Genomic DNA, 17,146 nt, shown 5'->3' with positions numbered 1-17,146 from the left:
GGGCAAACTTGATCAGATCGAGGAGCACAAAAGGACAAATCATGAAGGATAATTATTTTTCATATCTGTGCTTTTTTTACTGTCATTTCTTTCGACAACAGTCCTCTCTTCTCTCTCCTATTTATTTTTGTGAGCATGCATTGGAAGGGTAAATACTCTTTTCAGCAAATGCAGCTGTTATTATTTATGATTTTGTTTCTCTTCCAGACAGTTACCAAATTGCAAATTGATTCAGACCATCGATTTATTCACCAGTTTATTAACATACACAGAACCTATCCCCACAGTCATATCTAGCTGCATAGGCTAGAAACGATCTTAAGAAACTTCAGGAAAAGAGGTAAACCAATCATACATCTTCTGCATTAATATTGCATTCAGTTTGCCATCAAATTTAAAACTGAGGGTTCTGATGCTTTGAATTTACATTACCACTTTGTAGGGCACAAGCTAAGGCAACCTGGAAACATCTGCACAGTTGTTTTTAAGTGATGGCTTGCAACAACTTTTGTTCTCCCACAACCTCTGTGGAAAGCAGCAAATGAAGCAATGCTGAAGTGCTCCGTTGTCCTGTCCGGTCAGGCTTAATTATCAAGAAACCACTGGCCAGAGAGCATGGCAACTAGCAAACAGTAGCCACTTATCCTGTTGGCCCAGTTGCTTTTGCCTTCAGCATTGGGAATGAAGAACAAACTTGGGAGGCAATAGTAAACAATTCCAGAGGGAATGGAGCTGTCTGGGTTACCTTACTGTCCCTGAAGGCAAGGCTTCCTCAAGAGGCAGCGTTGTAAGCTCAGCAGGCCATAAAATATACCAAACCTTAATTTAGTTGTAAATTGCTGCCTCATCATACTCACACCAGTGACAGATGGGGATATGAACAATGTGCTGTGCTAAGGCATTATTTGTATTGAATGTTACCTTTATAAACTGCAGTACGTAATGATGGTAGTATATTAACCTATGCTTTATGATATCATTAACAGCTCAGTAAATCCCGATTAACTAGTGAACATGGGTAAACAAGGGCACCCATGTTAATGAGGACATTGTCAGAGAGGGCATTATTTCTCACTTAGAAGGCACTTAATTAAAGCCTATAGATCTTTCTGAGGGATGGATTAATGAGACCCAAATGATTTACTCCACAAAAAAAGTGAGTTAATTGCTGAATATCTAAACAGACAATGCAGCGGAAAATTACTAGCATCAACTCTCTATACAAGCAGAGCATTATAACAGCCTTTCAATTATAATGTATTGCACTGAGCCATAATGAAAAAGACATATGGGATAGCAATAGGTAACGCCCACTCAAGACCGGCTGCTGAAAGCCAGCGAATGGATGACAGCTTGTGTGTTTTAGATACCCACTAGCGGCAACTAGCTCAGCCAGATTAGCCACTGATATTCAATGAAAATCAACATTACAGTTTTAGTTGTTGATGCAATAAATTGGCATCATATCTTCTGTTATATGAATCCTGAAATTCCACCTAGTCTTAAAAAATTTTTTTTAGAATAGCTGGAATATCTTGAATCCTGTCAATTTTGGAAGCTGCTTATTTTTAAGAACTGGAAGAGCTATATAATAATAATAATAATAATAAAAATAATAAATTAGTCACTTCAATCCACGACTGTTTGTGGGATACTGCTGTGCACAATTGGCTGCCGTGTTTCACCCACAAACATATACAGTCAATTCACTTTACATTATATTCTGTAAAGCGCTTTAAGACTTCTTGAAGACATGATAAGGCGCTATATCAAATGCAAAGAGTATTATTATTATACCTGCATAAAAATGGATTTCAAATTAAGACTGAGTTTAATTTTCTGCAATTCTGTGCAATTTTAAGTCAAAATGGTCTTCATATGAAAAAAAATCCTGCAAATAAGGTTGAAAATGCAAATTGGGTCATTTGAAATATAATTTATTCTATTTTAAAACCCACTGTATCTTTAGGAAAGCTAATATTAGGTGTTCTAAAAAGAACACGTATGAATGAATTCCGGAAACAAACCTATTTAATATTACAAAAGTTAAATTAATTCTATTATAGTTCATCTTGTGTTTAAAATGAATGTCACTTTATGAAATTGCAGATGGAGTAATTATGTTAAGAGAATAAACTAATTAAGTATGCTAAACTACATCTAGTTTTGGATATGTAATTTAGATCAATTACACAATCACTCGTCCTATATAATTTAGGCACTGTAAATACCTGTTACAATATACCATGTTAGCATTGTCTTTTAAGTGGTAATTTAGACTTCATGAACACTAAAATGGGCAATCAGACAGAAATAAAAGGGTATGAGTTAATTTTTTTCCCACAGTTGGATCTACTTCTAGAAAACTGCTTATCTTTCAAAAGGATCACAGAAACGGGGCTGCTTTCCATGGAGGCTATCATTCTGACCCAGGAGAACTCTGCTCTGAGCCAATCTATTTTTAGAGTGGAGTTCCCCCATCAAGAAATCCTGCAAATTAAACCCCAATATAATATTTACAAAGGAATAAATTAGGAATAATGCTCAATAATGGTGACTACTTTATGTCTGGATCTAGAATGGAGACACAACATTCCCAAATGGAGAAAAGTTACCTGTTTGATCAGTGTGAATTCAGCACAGCTGTTCAAGCAAATGCTGACAACCACTTTACTGCCAAATCTGAATTGTCCCAGGATTTTGACATTACAGTGACCATTACATTGTAAGAGATATGGGGGCGGGGGTGATGGGGAGCTGAAGAAGGTGGAGAAAGCAAAGATGACTGGAAATGCAGTCTTGAGGCAGGCTGGGGAAGAAGGGAGCGAATAAGAGTGACTCCAGGATAGAATTCCAGAAAGTGGGAGTAGAATGGCTGAAAGCCTGAACCCCAGTGGTGGGGCAGATTGGGTGGGGTCGTGAAGCAGACCAGAGTTCACTAAGTAAAGGGAGCGGTCAGGTAAGTAGGGTTGTAGGAGAACTCAAAGGTAAATGGAGGGATTTAAAGGTGAGATCTATGATCTTGAATTCAATCTTCTGAAGGACAAGGAGCCAGTGGAGCTGAGCGAGAATAGGGGTATTAGGCTCGCAAAGTCTTTTGTGGGAGAAGACACAAGTTCTGGAAAGTGATACTTAATGGAGTAGGCAAATCACTAGTTCGGAATAGAAAATAATAGAAATTAAACTTGCACTGGTAACAGGTAGGGACAGGGGAATTTGAATGTATCTTCAGGGAGATTATTGAAACATTAAAACATTTTCTCAGTGTGTGACACGGCAGAAGATAAGCCTGAGGAGGAAGTATTTTCACATGCTTTAGAAACACACATACCTTCCTAGGGTGATGGAGGTAGACAACTCGCTTACACAATCAAATAATACTAATGGAAGTCAAGCAATCCCTGATGGTTGGGAAAACGCCTGGAGGAGAGTTGAATTGTGTAAAGCAGTGGGCGACACTGTGGCTGCTAACTGTACAAAACGATAGCTAATGCGGTTGCTAAATCAAATGACTTTATCACTGTACTGTGACTAAATGAAGAAGCTACAGATTTATTTCTCAAGCTGCTGGTGAAGTGAAAAGTCTCGCTAATTGTATGAAGAGGATCATGGGGCTGGGAGGAGGAGGAGAGGATATCAGCACATATTTTATTTAATTCCCAATGCAATGATTTCTTGATATAATGCTAGGATTTTGTTTTAAGATGATACTATAACATTTCCAAAATGGTTAGTGGTCTCTGAAAGTCAACATCAATTATGTATATATATATATATATATATACAGCATGATCCAGGTGGAATGAACATCCCAAAACGTTCAAACACACTAAAAGGCCCGAAACAATAGTGGTAATCGCTGACATCATAAAGTGGCAGCTAGTAATTTTAATTGTTTTAATCAACTTTAAAGAATATGGCACAAGTATACACTTTTATTGAGGTTGGGGTAGTAAGTAAGTGATATCCGTAAGCCAGATTCCCTTCAGGCACTTCCTAGTTCTGGTAAATGAACGTTAGATTGTGAGGATGTGAGCATTCCAAGTCAGGAAAGTCTGCAAAAATGTCTCATGTGGAAGATCCACCAAGTCTGAACGGCTCAGCTGACGGAACTTAATCCAGCAGCACAGTAGAGACATGCTGTAACTCCCCCAAAATCAAGCTGGAATGACAAGCAGCATTGGATTTAAACTTGTATCCTTCTGGTTGGCAGATAAGTGGACAACCACTTGAGTTACTCGACCTTCCTACACTTTATTAAGAAGTTGGAAGCAACACAGTTGCAGCAATTTATCAATGCTTCCTATGAAGGTTTAGACAAATCATTACTCACCAGCTTGCTGGAGGATTTTCAGGAAACAGAAGAAGGTGACTTTCTAATCTCTAAATGACCATCTGAGCTCTGCAGGCTGACTGATGTGACATGCACTGAGCAAAAAAAGTACTTATCACAAGCCACAGAATGGCATTACCACAGGAACAATCAAGGCAAGCCCAGGCTGTTGGCAGCAGGCCAAAGCTTGTGGTATGTTTAATTTGAAACTGCCGAACACCCAATTACCGCTTGGGCCTTCCATTGCTGTTTTATTCAGATTCAAAGGAAAGATAAAGTCTTCAGGTCCTGATTCAGTTCCCATCATGAATCAATATTGTGCAACTCACTTTGCAAAGTATTGATTTATATCTGACAGGCTCTGCAAGAAAGTGCATCCTACAGGAAGAAGACCTAAGCCTGAAATACCCTGAACTCTTGTCACTAAAAATGCTAAAGCCTTTTTCAAGAACATTCCTATGTTGATAATATTAATAATAATAATCCTTGCATTTGATATAATACCATTCTCAAAGTGCTTCACAGGATTTACTGTTGTGTAGCAACTGTACTTTGTTGTCAAATCTGGCAGCCAATTTGCACAGAACACTACACTGGACTGTGAGGTTAAAGTCCCACATGGGTCATGAACCCACAACATATAACTCAGAGGCGAGAGTGCTACCAACTTGAGTCAAGCTTAAAAGATCCCTTACATCAATGTCGTACAGATGAAAGCAAGCTGATTGTGGAATGTACATAAATGTTCCTCCCAAAAAAATTCCTTTTACTGTGAGCTACAAATTGGAAAATATTTCTAAAACATTTTCTGCTTCACAATGTTATTTGTTTTTGAGTGATGAAAGACTTCACCCCACCCAAACTTTGATGTTTTTGAAAAAAAATGCAGCCTCTATTTAAAGACCCAGAAGGGCTGAGCTATTGTGCAGTATTTCAATATATTATAATACTTTGTATTAATTCCCTTTTTTTAATCTTAGGTGCTTTGAATATCATTTTGTAATAGTGTAATCTACTCATAGATTTAAATTTGAATTGATTTTTCATTTGCTGCTTATTCTGTTTATTTTATGTTCTTTTGCTTTTCATCAAGAAGCCAGATGACTCTTTTACTGTTTCATAGTAACCAAGACATTTCCAACCAAGAATTTATTACCTAACTGAGGGCAATGAATTTACTAAGAAAATTAATTTAGCTGAGTAATATTTGAAACACGCTCAAACAATCTTCCCTGTGAGGCTTAAAATGAGTTTACCAGTTTCATGCCACATCTACAATGAAAAAAAATCATTTAGATCAGTGAATACACTACAATAATGAAAATTCAATGCTTGCAAATTGTGTTTTCATCTTTGTAAATTAATGCTGGTTTATAAATTCAGTTCACTTTAATCTGTTTCTTCGCCCATCACGCTTGGACTACATTGTCAAAGAAGCCATCTGAGAAACATCTGCAATGACTAATGACCAAACAGCTCTTCAGACATAAACACTTTTTTTTAAACAAAGAATCTACTGTATTTACTTAAAGCTACCAATGCAAGTTCAGAGTTAATTATGTTTCAATTAGGAAATCTGCAAGATCAGCTGGAGGAAGAGACTGGGGCTGAGAGGTGATATTTGCAGTTCAGGCTCACCATCAGCTTTTTGCTTTCAGGCTGAAGATTCTCCTCCTACCACCCCCCACGACTGCCCCACACCCCCCCACCACCAAACACACACACACAGAAAAAGTAAAGTAAGTAAACCAGCTTCTAAAATGGCCTTTTTTAAAAATGTATTTTATTGTGAATTCTTGAAATCCATTTTGAATACCCCAAATGACTTCAGATTTCACCCACAAGATAAACTTTATAATGTAGTCTGTGAAGCACTTTAGGACATCTCAGTGACGTGGTTCTATATCAAATGCAATGATTATTATTATTTTTATTTCTGAAATACTCCATTTCTTTCTGAATATCACAATTTCTTTGTGAATGCCACAATGCCATTTGCAAACTATGAATCATTATTAGTGCAATAATATCCAGTTCATTAATATCACATTTTCAACCACAATGTAGCTCGATGCAGTGACTTTAATTTTTCATCTCTAGAACTGTCTGCTCCCCCAGGCCACTGAAACTCTTGTTCATGCCTTCATCACCTCCAGGCTCGACTATGCAAACGCCCTGCTTGTCAGCCTTCCCAAATCCTCCCACCAAAGGCTGCAGATAACCCAGAACTTTGCGGCCCGTGTCCTCTCCTGCACCATCTCGCCCGACTCCATTGGCTCCCTATCCTTCAGAGGATCCAGTTCAAGATCCTGGTCCTCACATAGAAAGCCCTCCATGGCCTCACCCTACCCTACCTCTGCGACCTCCTAACCCTCTACTAACCCGCCCGTTCCCTCCGCTCAGCTGGCTCCGGCCTGCTCTACGTCCCCCGACCCACCTGCCCCACCATTGACGGGAGGGCCTTCAGCCACTCTGCCCCCAATCTCTGGAATTCCATCTCCCAGTCACTCCGCCTCACCCCCTCCTTAGCCTCCTTCAAGTCCCACTTCAAAAGCCTCCTCTTCGACCATGTCATTGGCCACTCCCTTCCCCTCCCATCCCTTCTCCCCCCCTGACCCCAGCTCAGGTCTGAAATGCTGTACAGTGATGTCTTCCCGATGTGAAAGGCGCTATACAAGTGTAATCTTGTTGCTGTTTAATTTTTTTCTAATGTTCTCCCCACTGGCCTCTTGGTAAACCTAACTTGGTCTGGCCTCCTCTTTCTGGTATACGGTTCTATGGGTGCTGGTTGCCTTCCTGTTCCCTTGCTCAAGTGGATATTGTTTATGTGTGAACCTCGGCAGTGAGTGTAACAAACCACTCACCTAAGTGAAGAGGGAATCATAGTCGAGCCTGACCTCTCTCTAATCAGCTGTCATATACATACACAACCAGTAGAGAATGCTGCAGACTGATTGTGAATCTTTCCTAATGATGGAAAGTCTGAGGCCAAGTTAGCCTCTAGCAACAACAAAACAATTTGCTTTTATATAGCGCCCTTCAAGGACAATAACTACTTGGGGCAGTTTATGATGGAAGTAGCTGAGTAGAAGGATAGCGTAGGTGATAGGGGACAAGAGGTGACCATAGGATTGGTCAAAGAGGTAGGTTTTTAACTGGATCCCAGATGAAACTAGTAAACCAGAAAGGACCATCAAGCTCCTGGTCTGTAATCTGTATCTTTATACATAATAATAATAATTCTTAGACTTGGTATAGCGCCTTTCATATAGGAAGAATGTACCAAAGCATTTTGCAGGATATACTCTAAACTGCAGTCACTATTTTATGGGTGAACACGGCTGCCAATTTGCTCACAGCAACGTCCCACAACAGCAATGAAATGAATCACTAATTTTATCTGGTGGATTGTTAAGCAGGACACCAGGAGAATCTTCTCTTTTTATATAGTGCTATGGGATCTTTAATGTCCACCTGAACAGGTTCATTTTAACATCTCATCAGAAGGAGTGAATAATCCTTGCATTTGGAATCCTTGAATTGGAATGTCATCTTAGACTATATGAGTTCCATGTCCTGATACATGTCATCGAGATACCATCTGAATTTTAATTGTTGTGGAATATTTGAGCTTGATTGGCAAGATTGGGAAGGAGGGAGGGTAATAGATATTTTGATGCCATCCTTAGCATCCGGCTGCAGAAAACCATTAGAAGAACTGGAATCATTGATCGGCACATCTGCTGGAAGATTGGAAACTTCAGAGTGAAGGGAATTTTTTCTTCAGCCCACCAGCGAACCAGTTGATAATTAACTCATCAGGTAGTTTTTATCAATAATGTACTATTTGGCACCGGTGGTGTGAATTAACACATCACACATCGTCATTTTTAGATCAAAATTCACAATTGCAAGCAAACCTTTCTTTCTGTGATATTGCTGAAAAATCCCATTGTAATCAGTGGATGAGGAGTTTATTGGTAATAGCTAACTGTAGGTGTTAGTGCCCAATAGTAGGCAGCAGTTCTGCATTGCTTGACAGGAATGGTGTTGTACTGTACAATGCTGAGCTCCTGTCCCATTGCTGCTTCTTTCATTCTCAGCTTCTCAAATGTGTTGTCCACAATTAGTCGGATATTCAACTCCTCACACAGTGGAGTCCTGTAGCTGTGGTTAGAGCACTCGTCTCGCAAGCGAGAGACCTGGGTTCAATTCCCGGCAGGGCAAAACCTTGGGCAAGTTTTCTTACTCCACACACCTGATAATCATCCCTCAAGAAAAAAAATCAATAATAAAATTGGTCACTTCAATCCAGGACTGTCTGTGGGAAACTGCTATGTGCACAGGTATACTGTCAATTCAACTTTACAGTATATTCTGTGAAGTGTTTTGAGACGTCTAGAAGACGTGAAAAGTGCTATATCAAATGCAAGGATTATCATTATATTATTATAGACTTCTTTAGTTTATAAAGGTATGGAGATAGGCAACAAAGAGGCATGAGAGGAAGAGGCATTATCGTTATGTAGAGTGACTTAAAAAATTGGTCTATTTTTGCTGGAGCAAGGAAGGTTAAAGGAGAAATATAATTGAGGTTTCAAAATTATGATTGGTTTCAATAAGGTACACAGAGAAACGTTTTTCACTGTTCAATGAGTAACAAAAGATCATGAAATGAGGATTATCACAAGATAGTCACCCACAAATATACAGTCAATTCACTTTACACTTCACTTTCTGTGAAGCACTTTGAGACGTCTAGAAGACATGAAAAGCGCGATATTAAATGCAAGGATTATTATTATTAATAAAATCAATAAGTGGGAGGTTAGCATAATTTCTTCCACATACACAGATGGTTACTTGAATGTGCAATGTTTTACTACAAAAGGCTATTGAAGCTGAGTCTGTACAAATCATTTAAAAGTGAATCAACAACAACTTGCATTTATATAGCGCTCCTCACGCAGAGTAGCGTCCCAGAGTACTGCCAGGGCTGCCCTATTGTCACAAAAGCCTTTTTATGCATTAGAATATTGATCTGAGTTTATATCAGTGAGTAGCTACAATTTCCTTTTACAGTAGTGACTGGTCATAAAAATAGGACCTGACTCTGTGATTTTTACACCAGATTGTGTTGACATAATAATTGCCTTGTAGTCAGGTATCATAATGTTCACTCTTACTCCATCACTTCTCCCCTTCTCTGATTTGTGTGTCAATGGTAGCACTATCGCCTCAGAGTCACAAGGTTGTGGGTTCAAATCCCACGTCGGGACTTCAATTCATATAGTCTAAGCTGATACTCTAATGCAGTGCTGGGGTGGGGGTTGTGTTGTTGTCGGATGAGACATTAAACCGAGGTCCTATCTGCCTGTTCAGGTGGGTGTTAAAGATCCCCATGGCATGATTCGAAAAGTGAAGGGAGTTTTCTACCGGTGTCCCGGCCAACAATCCTCCAAAATGAAATTAGTTATTTGTTTCATGACAGTTTATGTAGCATTGCTGCACACAATTGGGCTGCCACATTTGCCTACAAATACACAGTCACTTCATAGAAAATCCTGTGAAGCACTTTGAGACATCCTTCCAATGTGATAAGGCGCAATACCAAATGCACAGATTACTATTATAACTTTTAATCTCTCTGGCCATCATTCATTCACAAAATATGCAGTCAATAAATACATTTCACAGTATATCCTGTGAAGCACTCTGAGACGTCCTCATGGCATGAAAGGAGTTGTACGAAATGTAAGTATTATTAGTATTATTATATATTTGTGGAGTCCTGTAGCTCAGTGATTAGAGCACTCGCTTTGCAAGCGAGAGACCTGAGTTCAATTCCAGGCAGGGCGAAACCTTGGGCAAGTTTCCTTACTCCACACGCCTAATAATAATCCCTCCAAAAAAACAAAACAATAATAAAAATTGGTCATTTTCAATCCATGACTGTTTGTGGGACATTGCTGTGCGCAATTGGCTGCTGTGTTCACCCACAAATATACAGTCAATTCACTTTACAGTGTGTTCTGTGAAGCACTTTGGGACGTCCTCCCGACGTGAAAAGCGCTATATCAAATGCAAGGATTATTATTATTATCCCAGATTCATTGTTCCCAGACAATGTTCAGCCTTTTCTTCGAGAAGCTTATTTCCTGTACATTACTGATAATTATTTTTTTTTGCACAAATAAAAGTGCATAAAACATGAATGGAAATGATTTTTCCTTTCCTTTTAACTTCCTCTGCTACATTGTTACTCAAGTGGATTTTAATATTGTTTTATGTTGTTTTTCTACTGGATTTTTTCCTCCCTCCAACTGTCTCCCTTCCTTTTCTGAAAGAATTAACTCATCGTAAAGTATTACTCCAAAGGCACTGGTTTCCATACAGCACGTTAACTAAGTGACCATTCTTGACTTGTGAACCCAGATATAGATCATTTTTAGGTACTTTGACCTTAGAGATCACTGCAGCCTAACAAACACACACTGGATACTGATTCTGAAATATTTCACCTCCCCAGTCCAGGGCTGTTAATGTCAATTGTAGAAGTAAGGATTGTTGAACTTAGTATATATTGAAGATGAAACCTGTGACATTTCTGGTCTGTATGGCATAATTTCACATTGGACAGTGGCTTCTATTTGTGAACCTTTGGAGAGCTTATGTTGCTGTTTTTTCCTCTCTTACTACCTTGTGTGCATTTCCTGGCTGCCTCATTTCCCACAGTAAGTGAACAGTGAATTTTGGGCTCCAATGAGCTCATGAAACAGGGCACTCTAGACCATCGACAAAAGTAGTCCACATCAACCAATCTAATCTCACTCTCTTTCACACTCCCAGATTCCTTTAATATCCCCATTTTAAAGCAATTCCTCTCTTTTATTTAATTTTATTTAATTCTAGCCAATTATCTTTTGAAATCATTTATGTATACAGCCTGAAATATGGTATTTAGCAGGGAATTTCACATTCCAACCACCCTCTGTGTGAAGAATATTTTTCTAACCTCTCACTTATTTATTTTTATAATGATCTTAAATGTATTTCCTTTCATTGCTTACTTGCCAACCAGTGGAAATAATCTATTACTATTTACTCTGCTCTAAGACTTCATAATCCTGAGGACCACCCCTTGATTTGCATGGCCCTAGGGAAAAATGGTCTAATTTGTCTAATCGCTCTTCATAATTGAACTTCCTCAGCTTTGGGGAACTGCACTGCACTTTTTTCTTTTACTTTTAAGTCCTCTTCTCATACTAAAAGTTGAGAGTGGAGCATGATAACACCCTGTGAAGTAAGGTACATTGTGGTCCTTGATCAGCCCAACTCCCAATGATTCAGATGTTAAAATCAAATGTATTTTCCAGTTCATAACGTCAGCTGAAGATCAAGCAATGCGTTTCAATTGATCATCTTACCTGAGGGTCATGTAAGAATGGTTAAAGACAGACTGTTCTGATTAGGTCAGAGGATTGATTGTTTGATTGATTGATATGAACATATGACCAAATCTCCTAATGTCCTACAATGTATATATATATATACATATATGTTCGTGGAATGGCTTCCAGTTATCACCAGCTTCCTGTCATGATAGCGTTTCACAGTTTCAGTTTAACCCTAATTGGCAGGAAAGATCATTTCCACTCAAGTTTTAACGCATTTTTATTTGTGGGGATGCAAATGCACCATGTAAAACACACACACATACACACATCTGCAACTTGATTTCACTATTGAGAAGCTGAGCAACTGAATGAACCAAGCCAAAGGGAGCCCCAAGAGAGGAGACCCATCTGAGTGCAGGATAGCGTTAACAGTGAGACAGAAGGTATTCATTCCTCTGGAAGATTTTAATTGTGAGGGAGAAGCCGAAAAAGAAAGGAGAGGAAACTGATCAAATTCACAATCAACAAGAATCAGTTAAAACACTAGCGTTTAAAGGACTTAATGAAATCAAGTTCAAATAATTACACAATTGGTTGTTTTAAACCATTTTACTCTGCAATAACAGAGATCCTCTAATCCAGGTTAATAAAGCAATCAACCATGGGATCTGAAGGACCACTTGACATAGCTGAAGAACCCGCAAGACAGTCCAAATACATGAGAGGTACGCAATACAGGGCAACCCATTATAAAGCGTCTTGCTTAAATATGTCTCCTGAACACTTGCAGTTATAATAATAATAATCCTTGCATTTGATATAGCGCTTTTCACGTCGGGAGGACGTCCCAAAGCGCTTCACAGAACACACTGTAAAGTGAATTGACTGTTTATTTGTGGGCGAATGCGGCAGCCAATTGCGCACAGCAATGTCCCATAAACAGTCGTAGATTGAAAATGACCAATTTTATTATTGTTTTTGGTTTTGGAGGGATTATTATTAGGCGTGTAGAGTAAGGAAACTTGCCCAAGGTTTCGCCCTGCCTGGAATTGAACTCAGGTCTCTCGCTTGCAAAGCGAGTGCTCTAACCACTGAGCTACAGGACTCCAGTTACCAGAAGTGCTATGTTAATCATAATGTAATAATAATCCTGACATTTGATACTGTGCCTTTCACGTTGCGGGACATTTCAAAGCACTTCACAGGATATACTGCAAAGTGTAGTGACTGTGTGCACTTTCCAACTTCCTGTCAGCTGTGGCTGTTCTCATGAGCACAAAAAAAATGCAGCGATTTTCGCAGATGCACAAAACCAACCTGGAGTTGATTTCCACTCATCAGTAAATCTCCTGAAGACCTTCACAATGGCCAAGAGGAGCTTCAGTTTTCAAACATAACTTCTAGAAATAGATGTTGATTACTTCATCAGCCTCTCTAAATAGGTATTCATTAAACTATTCATTCATGCGAGCTTGCCGAGGGAGTAAGTACAGAGGAGGCCATTAAACGGACAAAGCTCAGATTCTCCAGTTCACGGTTGACCGAGTAGACAGCAACTATCATGACTCCAAAAGTCTTAAACCCTGAAAGAGGTGAGGCTACTTATTTTTTTTAAAAAACCACACACCTGTGGCTTCTATCACATTTTTGATCATCCGAGTGTCTGCCAAGTAGAAACCTATCGCTATTCTTAAGAGCTTCCAAATCATTGAGAGTTCCACTCACACATGGAAATTCCCTTTGTCTCATATGGAAAACAGACTCTCTCCCCAAAATAATGCACTCTGCTCATCTAAACCAGTAAAGTATTTACGTGCAGGTTGGCAAGAGCCTGAGAACCCCAGAGAGTGTGTTGGGGGTACAGCTGGTGTTTAAGCAACTGAAACCATGTGGCATGCCATTGAAAGCACTGTCTAGCAAGCTTCTCGTTGCTTGACCACCTAGGACCATCCTACCCATGAGGGCTTTGGCTTGCAGGTTTAACAGGAGCCAAGTGAGAAAAAGAATCACTGCCCCAGTGAATTGGTTCTTATATAGAAAGAGACAAGAAATAGAATCCTAGAAATTTATAGTGCAGAAGGAGGTTATTCGGCTCATTGAGTCTGGACTGGCTCTCAGAGCAAGCTGTTCATTAAATCCAATTGGCCATATCCCTTCAGGTTTCTCAGAGTGAGAGAGAGAGAGAGGGAGAGAGATCCCAAGAAAGGTACAAATGAAGATGATCCTATTAGCTTTTTATGTCCATCTGTAAATCTGTCTATTTCCACATATTTCTGTGCCTTTGCCTTGCTTTTCTCTGTCTTCTTATGTTTTCAATTGCTCTAGCGAAGTTGTGTACAATACTGAGAGCAAACACAGCACCCATACAACAATAGTTTGCTTTTATAACACACCCTTCATGCAGGATAGTGTCTTGGAGACCTGCACAGTAGCAGAGTTGGATGCTGAACAAGTGAGAAATGGGAAGGGGAGGTACCCAAAGGCACAGTCATAGAGGTAGATCTTAAGGTGGGATTTATAAATAAAGAAAGGGCAAGTGAGCAATAGTGACGTAGGTTTGGGTTTTATAAAACAGAACACAGAAGAACATGAAGGTAGTTGCTGTCTACTTGGTCAAGAAGATTCAGGTGAATGAGTTAAGAGCGGATTCTGAAAAGTTTTGATTTCAGCACAGCATCTCCCTGGTAAGAGTGTTAAATATGGTAAGTCCAGTTTAAACAAATACACTAGTCTCTTTCAAAACTGGGGAACCACCGCATTTCCACAGAGGAGCTTTAAATCAACCACGCTACTGACCGGAGTAATATTTTTCAATCTTCTCTCTCTTATGTGTTACTCCCGAAGGAAACTCAGCAACTAGTGTCACCATCTCTCACTGAGAGAGTCTGTGCACAGTATGAAATGTCTTTCTCAGCCGATGGGCATTTACAGAACGCAGTCATACATACTTTTCAACTCATCTCACAACCCATATATAACCGGATAAAAAATAGTGCAAAACTAGATCAAATGACAGCTTCAAATCACTTCATCTGAATGTAACTAAAATTCAATGAGACTTGTAAACAATATCCTTGCTTTCTGTTAAATTGTAAACTCATCTGATCTCTTTAAATGTTTTACTAGTAACTACCAACCACCACCCCTACCACAACACAATAACATGAATGAGACTCTAAAGAGCTGAAGGGTGTTCAATGTGTAATGCAAACCAGATCCAACATGTGAAAGCTTTTCTAACTGAACAGTTGGAGATTAATAGCTAGCAACAGAAGTCTCTTATACTGTCGTTCAGTGAAGAGTTGCCGTAGGTCTTATGAGAGAGCAGCTATGCTTCCTCTCACAAACAGTAAGTAAAGGCAGAAGGAAATATTTGCTCCAGATTCAAATGTTTTCCATTGCCAACATCTGAAACAATGCACCATTGATCCTCCAAAAACTGCTTCTGGTTGCAGTAGCAATGGAATATCAAGGTTCATTGATAGAGAGGAATTTGTGTTCAAGGTAACAGAAGCGAGTGATCTTGTTCTAAAAGCAGATTTATTTCATGCCTTCTCAGAAAGAATTTTTTTTGCACAGAATGTGTTCAATTGCTAGACCGATTTTAATTTAAATTGAAATCCAAGGTCTTTGTCACATCTGTGTGCGCTTCGCTGCTCGCCTTACCTTCACATCATTGACGTTCATCCTCGTTCCTCCCTTCCCAACGAAAATGTCGTCCACATCCACGAGAATGTACCTCTCCAGGGAAAGCGACAGCTTCTTCCCCGACAGGAAAGAAATCGCGTCGACAAAAATAAGTTTGTGCAGCCAAAAGTTCAGGTTGTTTCCAAAGAGGACTCGCTGGATGCCATCATGTAAGCCCAGATCCTGGACAACGGTAGCGTGCAGAACTTCATCAGAGATCAGATGGGGGATGTTTTCGGCTGACCTGGTTTTGGCCAGCAACACAGGTTCATAGGTGGAATGGTTGGACTGGAAAACGGTCCAGTCGTCTCCGGGCAGAGTGCCTCTCTCAATCTCTTTAGCTTTGGTGATCTGCAGCAATGGGGAGCGAGGGTTAATGCAGCAGTCCTTGAGGACCAGGTTGGTGTGCAGATTCAATGGGAAACCTTTTAACTGTGCACTCAGCAAACTGTTCTCATTAGCTTTGTGAAATCCTATGATGCCGACATTGTACTCCACACAGTATTTATCCAGGAGTGCTCTGTTCCAGGAATCCATATTCACATACTTTAAAATATTTTCGTATATAATGAGGGTGTATCTCCCTCTATCTTTATCTGTAAGGGCTGGCATGTCACCTTTGCCTGGAGCAATCTCAGAGTGATGTTTGAAATGGCTTGACTCTAAAACAGCCACTATCTCCTGCCCGAGTTGGGAGTATTGACTCTCAACAAATACGAGGACCATGGGTTCTGCTCTGGACGTGTCAATAGGTTTTGCCGTCTTCATCTCAAATAATCGGTAGGGTGAAAGTTTGGTGTCTCCACATTCTTGTTCTGCAGTTGGCTTGGAAAGTTCAAGCTCTTGCTTGTAGCCAGTATACAGATAGTAAGCTGATATGAGCACACTCACCATGCAAAACGCAGCCAGTAATATCACCATCCTACGCAAATGCCTGCGAAACTTCATGACAAAATTCATGTTTTATTTTGTCACCAGCGTTTTTTCTTAAAAATAAATCTTTTTTTCTTCGTCTGGAATTCCACAACAAACAGAGCACAAATGACTTCTGCCAGTGCACCTCCACAGTTCATGTAACCATTGCAAAACAATTACTGGCGTTATTCATCCAAACTGACAGTGTGGATCAGTCAGCCCAACTCTCCAATGGGTTTCAGTAGCCGATTACATAGAAAATCATTGATCATTTTCGCCCGGGTTAGAGCGTTGTTCCATCATTGCTGTAACTAGCACAAAAACCTGGTTGAAAGAGCTTCTGTCACTGACACAAATGCTTGCCCAGAAGGCTCCAGCTTAATCTGCAGGAAAAGCACAAGAATATAGTTAGAAAAAAATGACTTAAAGTGCCAGCTTTCAACTTTTTCCTACACAGGACAATTATAAAGCCATCAAAAAACAATTGAAATAAGTTTACTCTCTCTAAAGTGTACAGTTTATTTTAATTTGAACATAAATAATGCCTTCTGTTTTCTGGGGAACATTCAATTTAAACCATAATGTTTGCAAAACAAACTTAAGAAGAAATTGGCCCTATTCCATAACTGTAGAATTTCCCTTTCCATTCCTGAGATTTGCTTCCAGGTTCCAGATTTTCTGGCTAACAAGCTCTCACCTCTTTACACGTATATGAACTTTAATGATAAAGGTTCTGTCATTCCATTAGAAAATTGCAGGGCAGGGCGAAATGTAGGGCAAGTTTGCTTACTCCACAGACCTCTGCTTACCTAGC

General features: G+C 39.6%; 1 protein-coding gene across 1 annotated transcript in view; it reads right to left on the bottom strand.

The window, feature by feature from the left end:
* The window catches only part of ndst3 (N-deacetylase/N-sulfotransferase (heparan glucosaminyl) 3), a 79,532-nt gene extending 63,123 nt beyond the window's left edge, over window positions 1-16,409 (bottom strand). The window contains exon 1 of the mRNA XM_007891506.2: window positions 15,397-16,409. Within this exon, the coding sequence (XP_007889697.1) occupies window positions 15,397-16,377 (981 nt within the window). The 5' untranslated portion in view covers window positions 16,378-16,409. The remainder of the gene's footprint in view (window positions 1-15,396) is intronic.
* Window positions 16,410-17,146: the final 737 nt, after the last annotated feature.

This window comes from Callorhinchus milii, unplaced genomic scaffold (assembly GCF_018977255.1).
Source record: "Callorhinchus milii isolate IMCB2004 unplaced genomic scaffold, IMCB_Cmil_1.0 Scaffold1, whole genome shotgun sequence".
NCBI classification, from domain to species: Eukaryota; Metazoa; Chordata; class Chondrichthyes; order Chimaeriformes; family Callorhinchidae; genus Callorhinchus; species Callorhinchus milii.
This window is presented reverse-complemented; position numbering and strand designations above follow the sequence as displayed.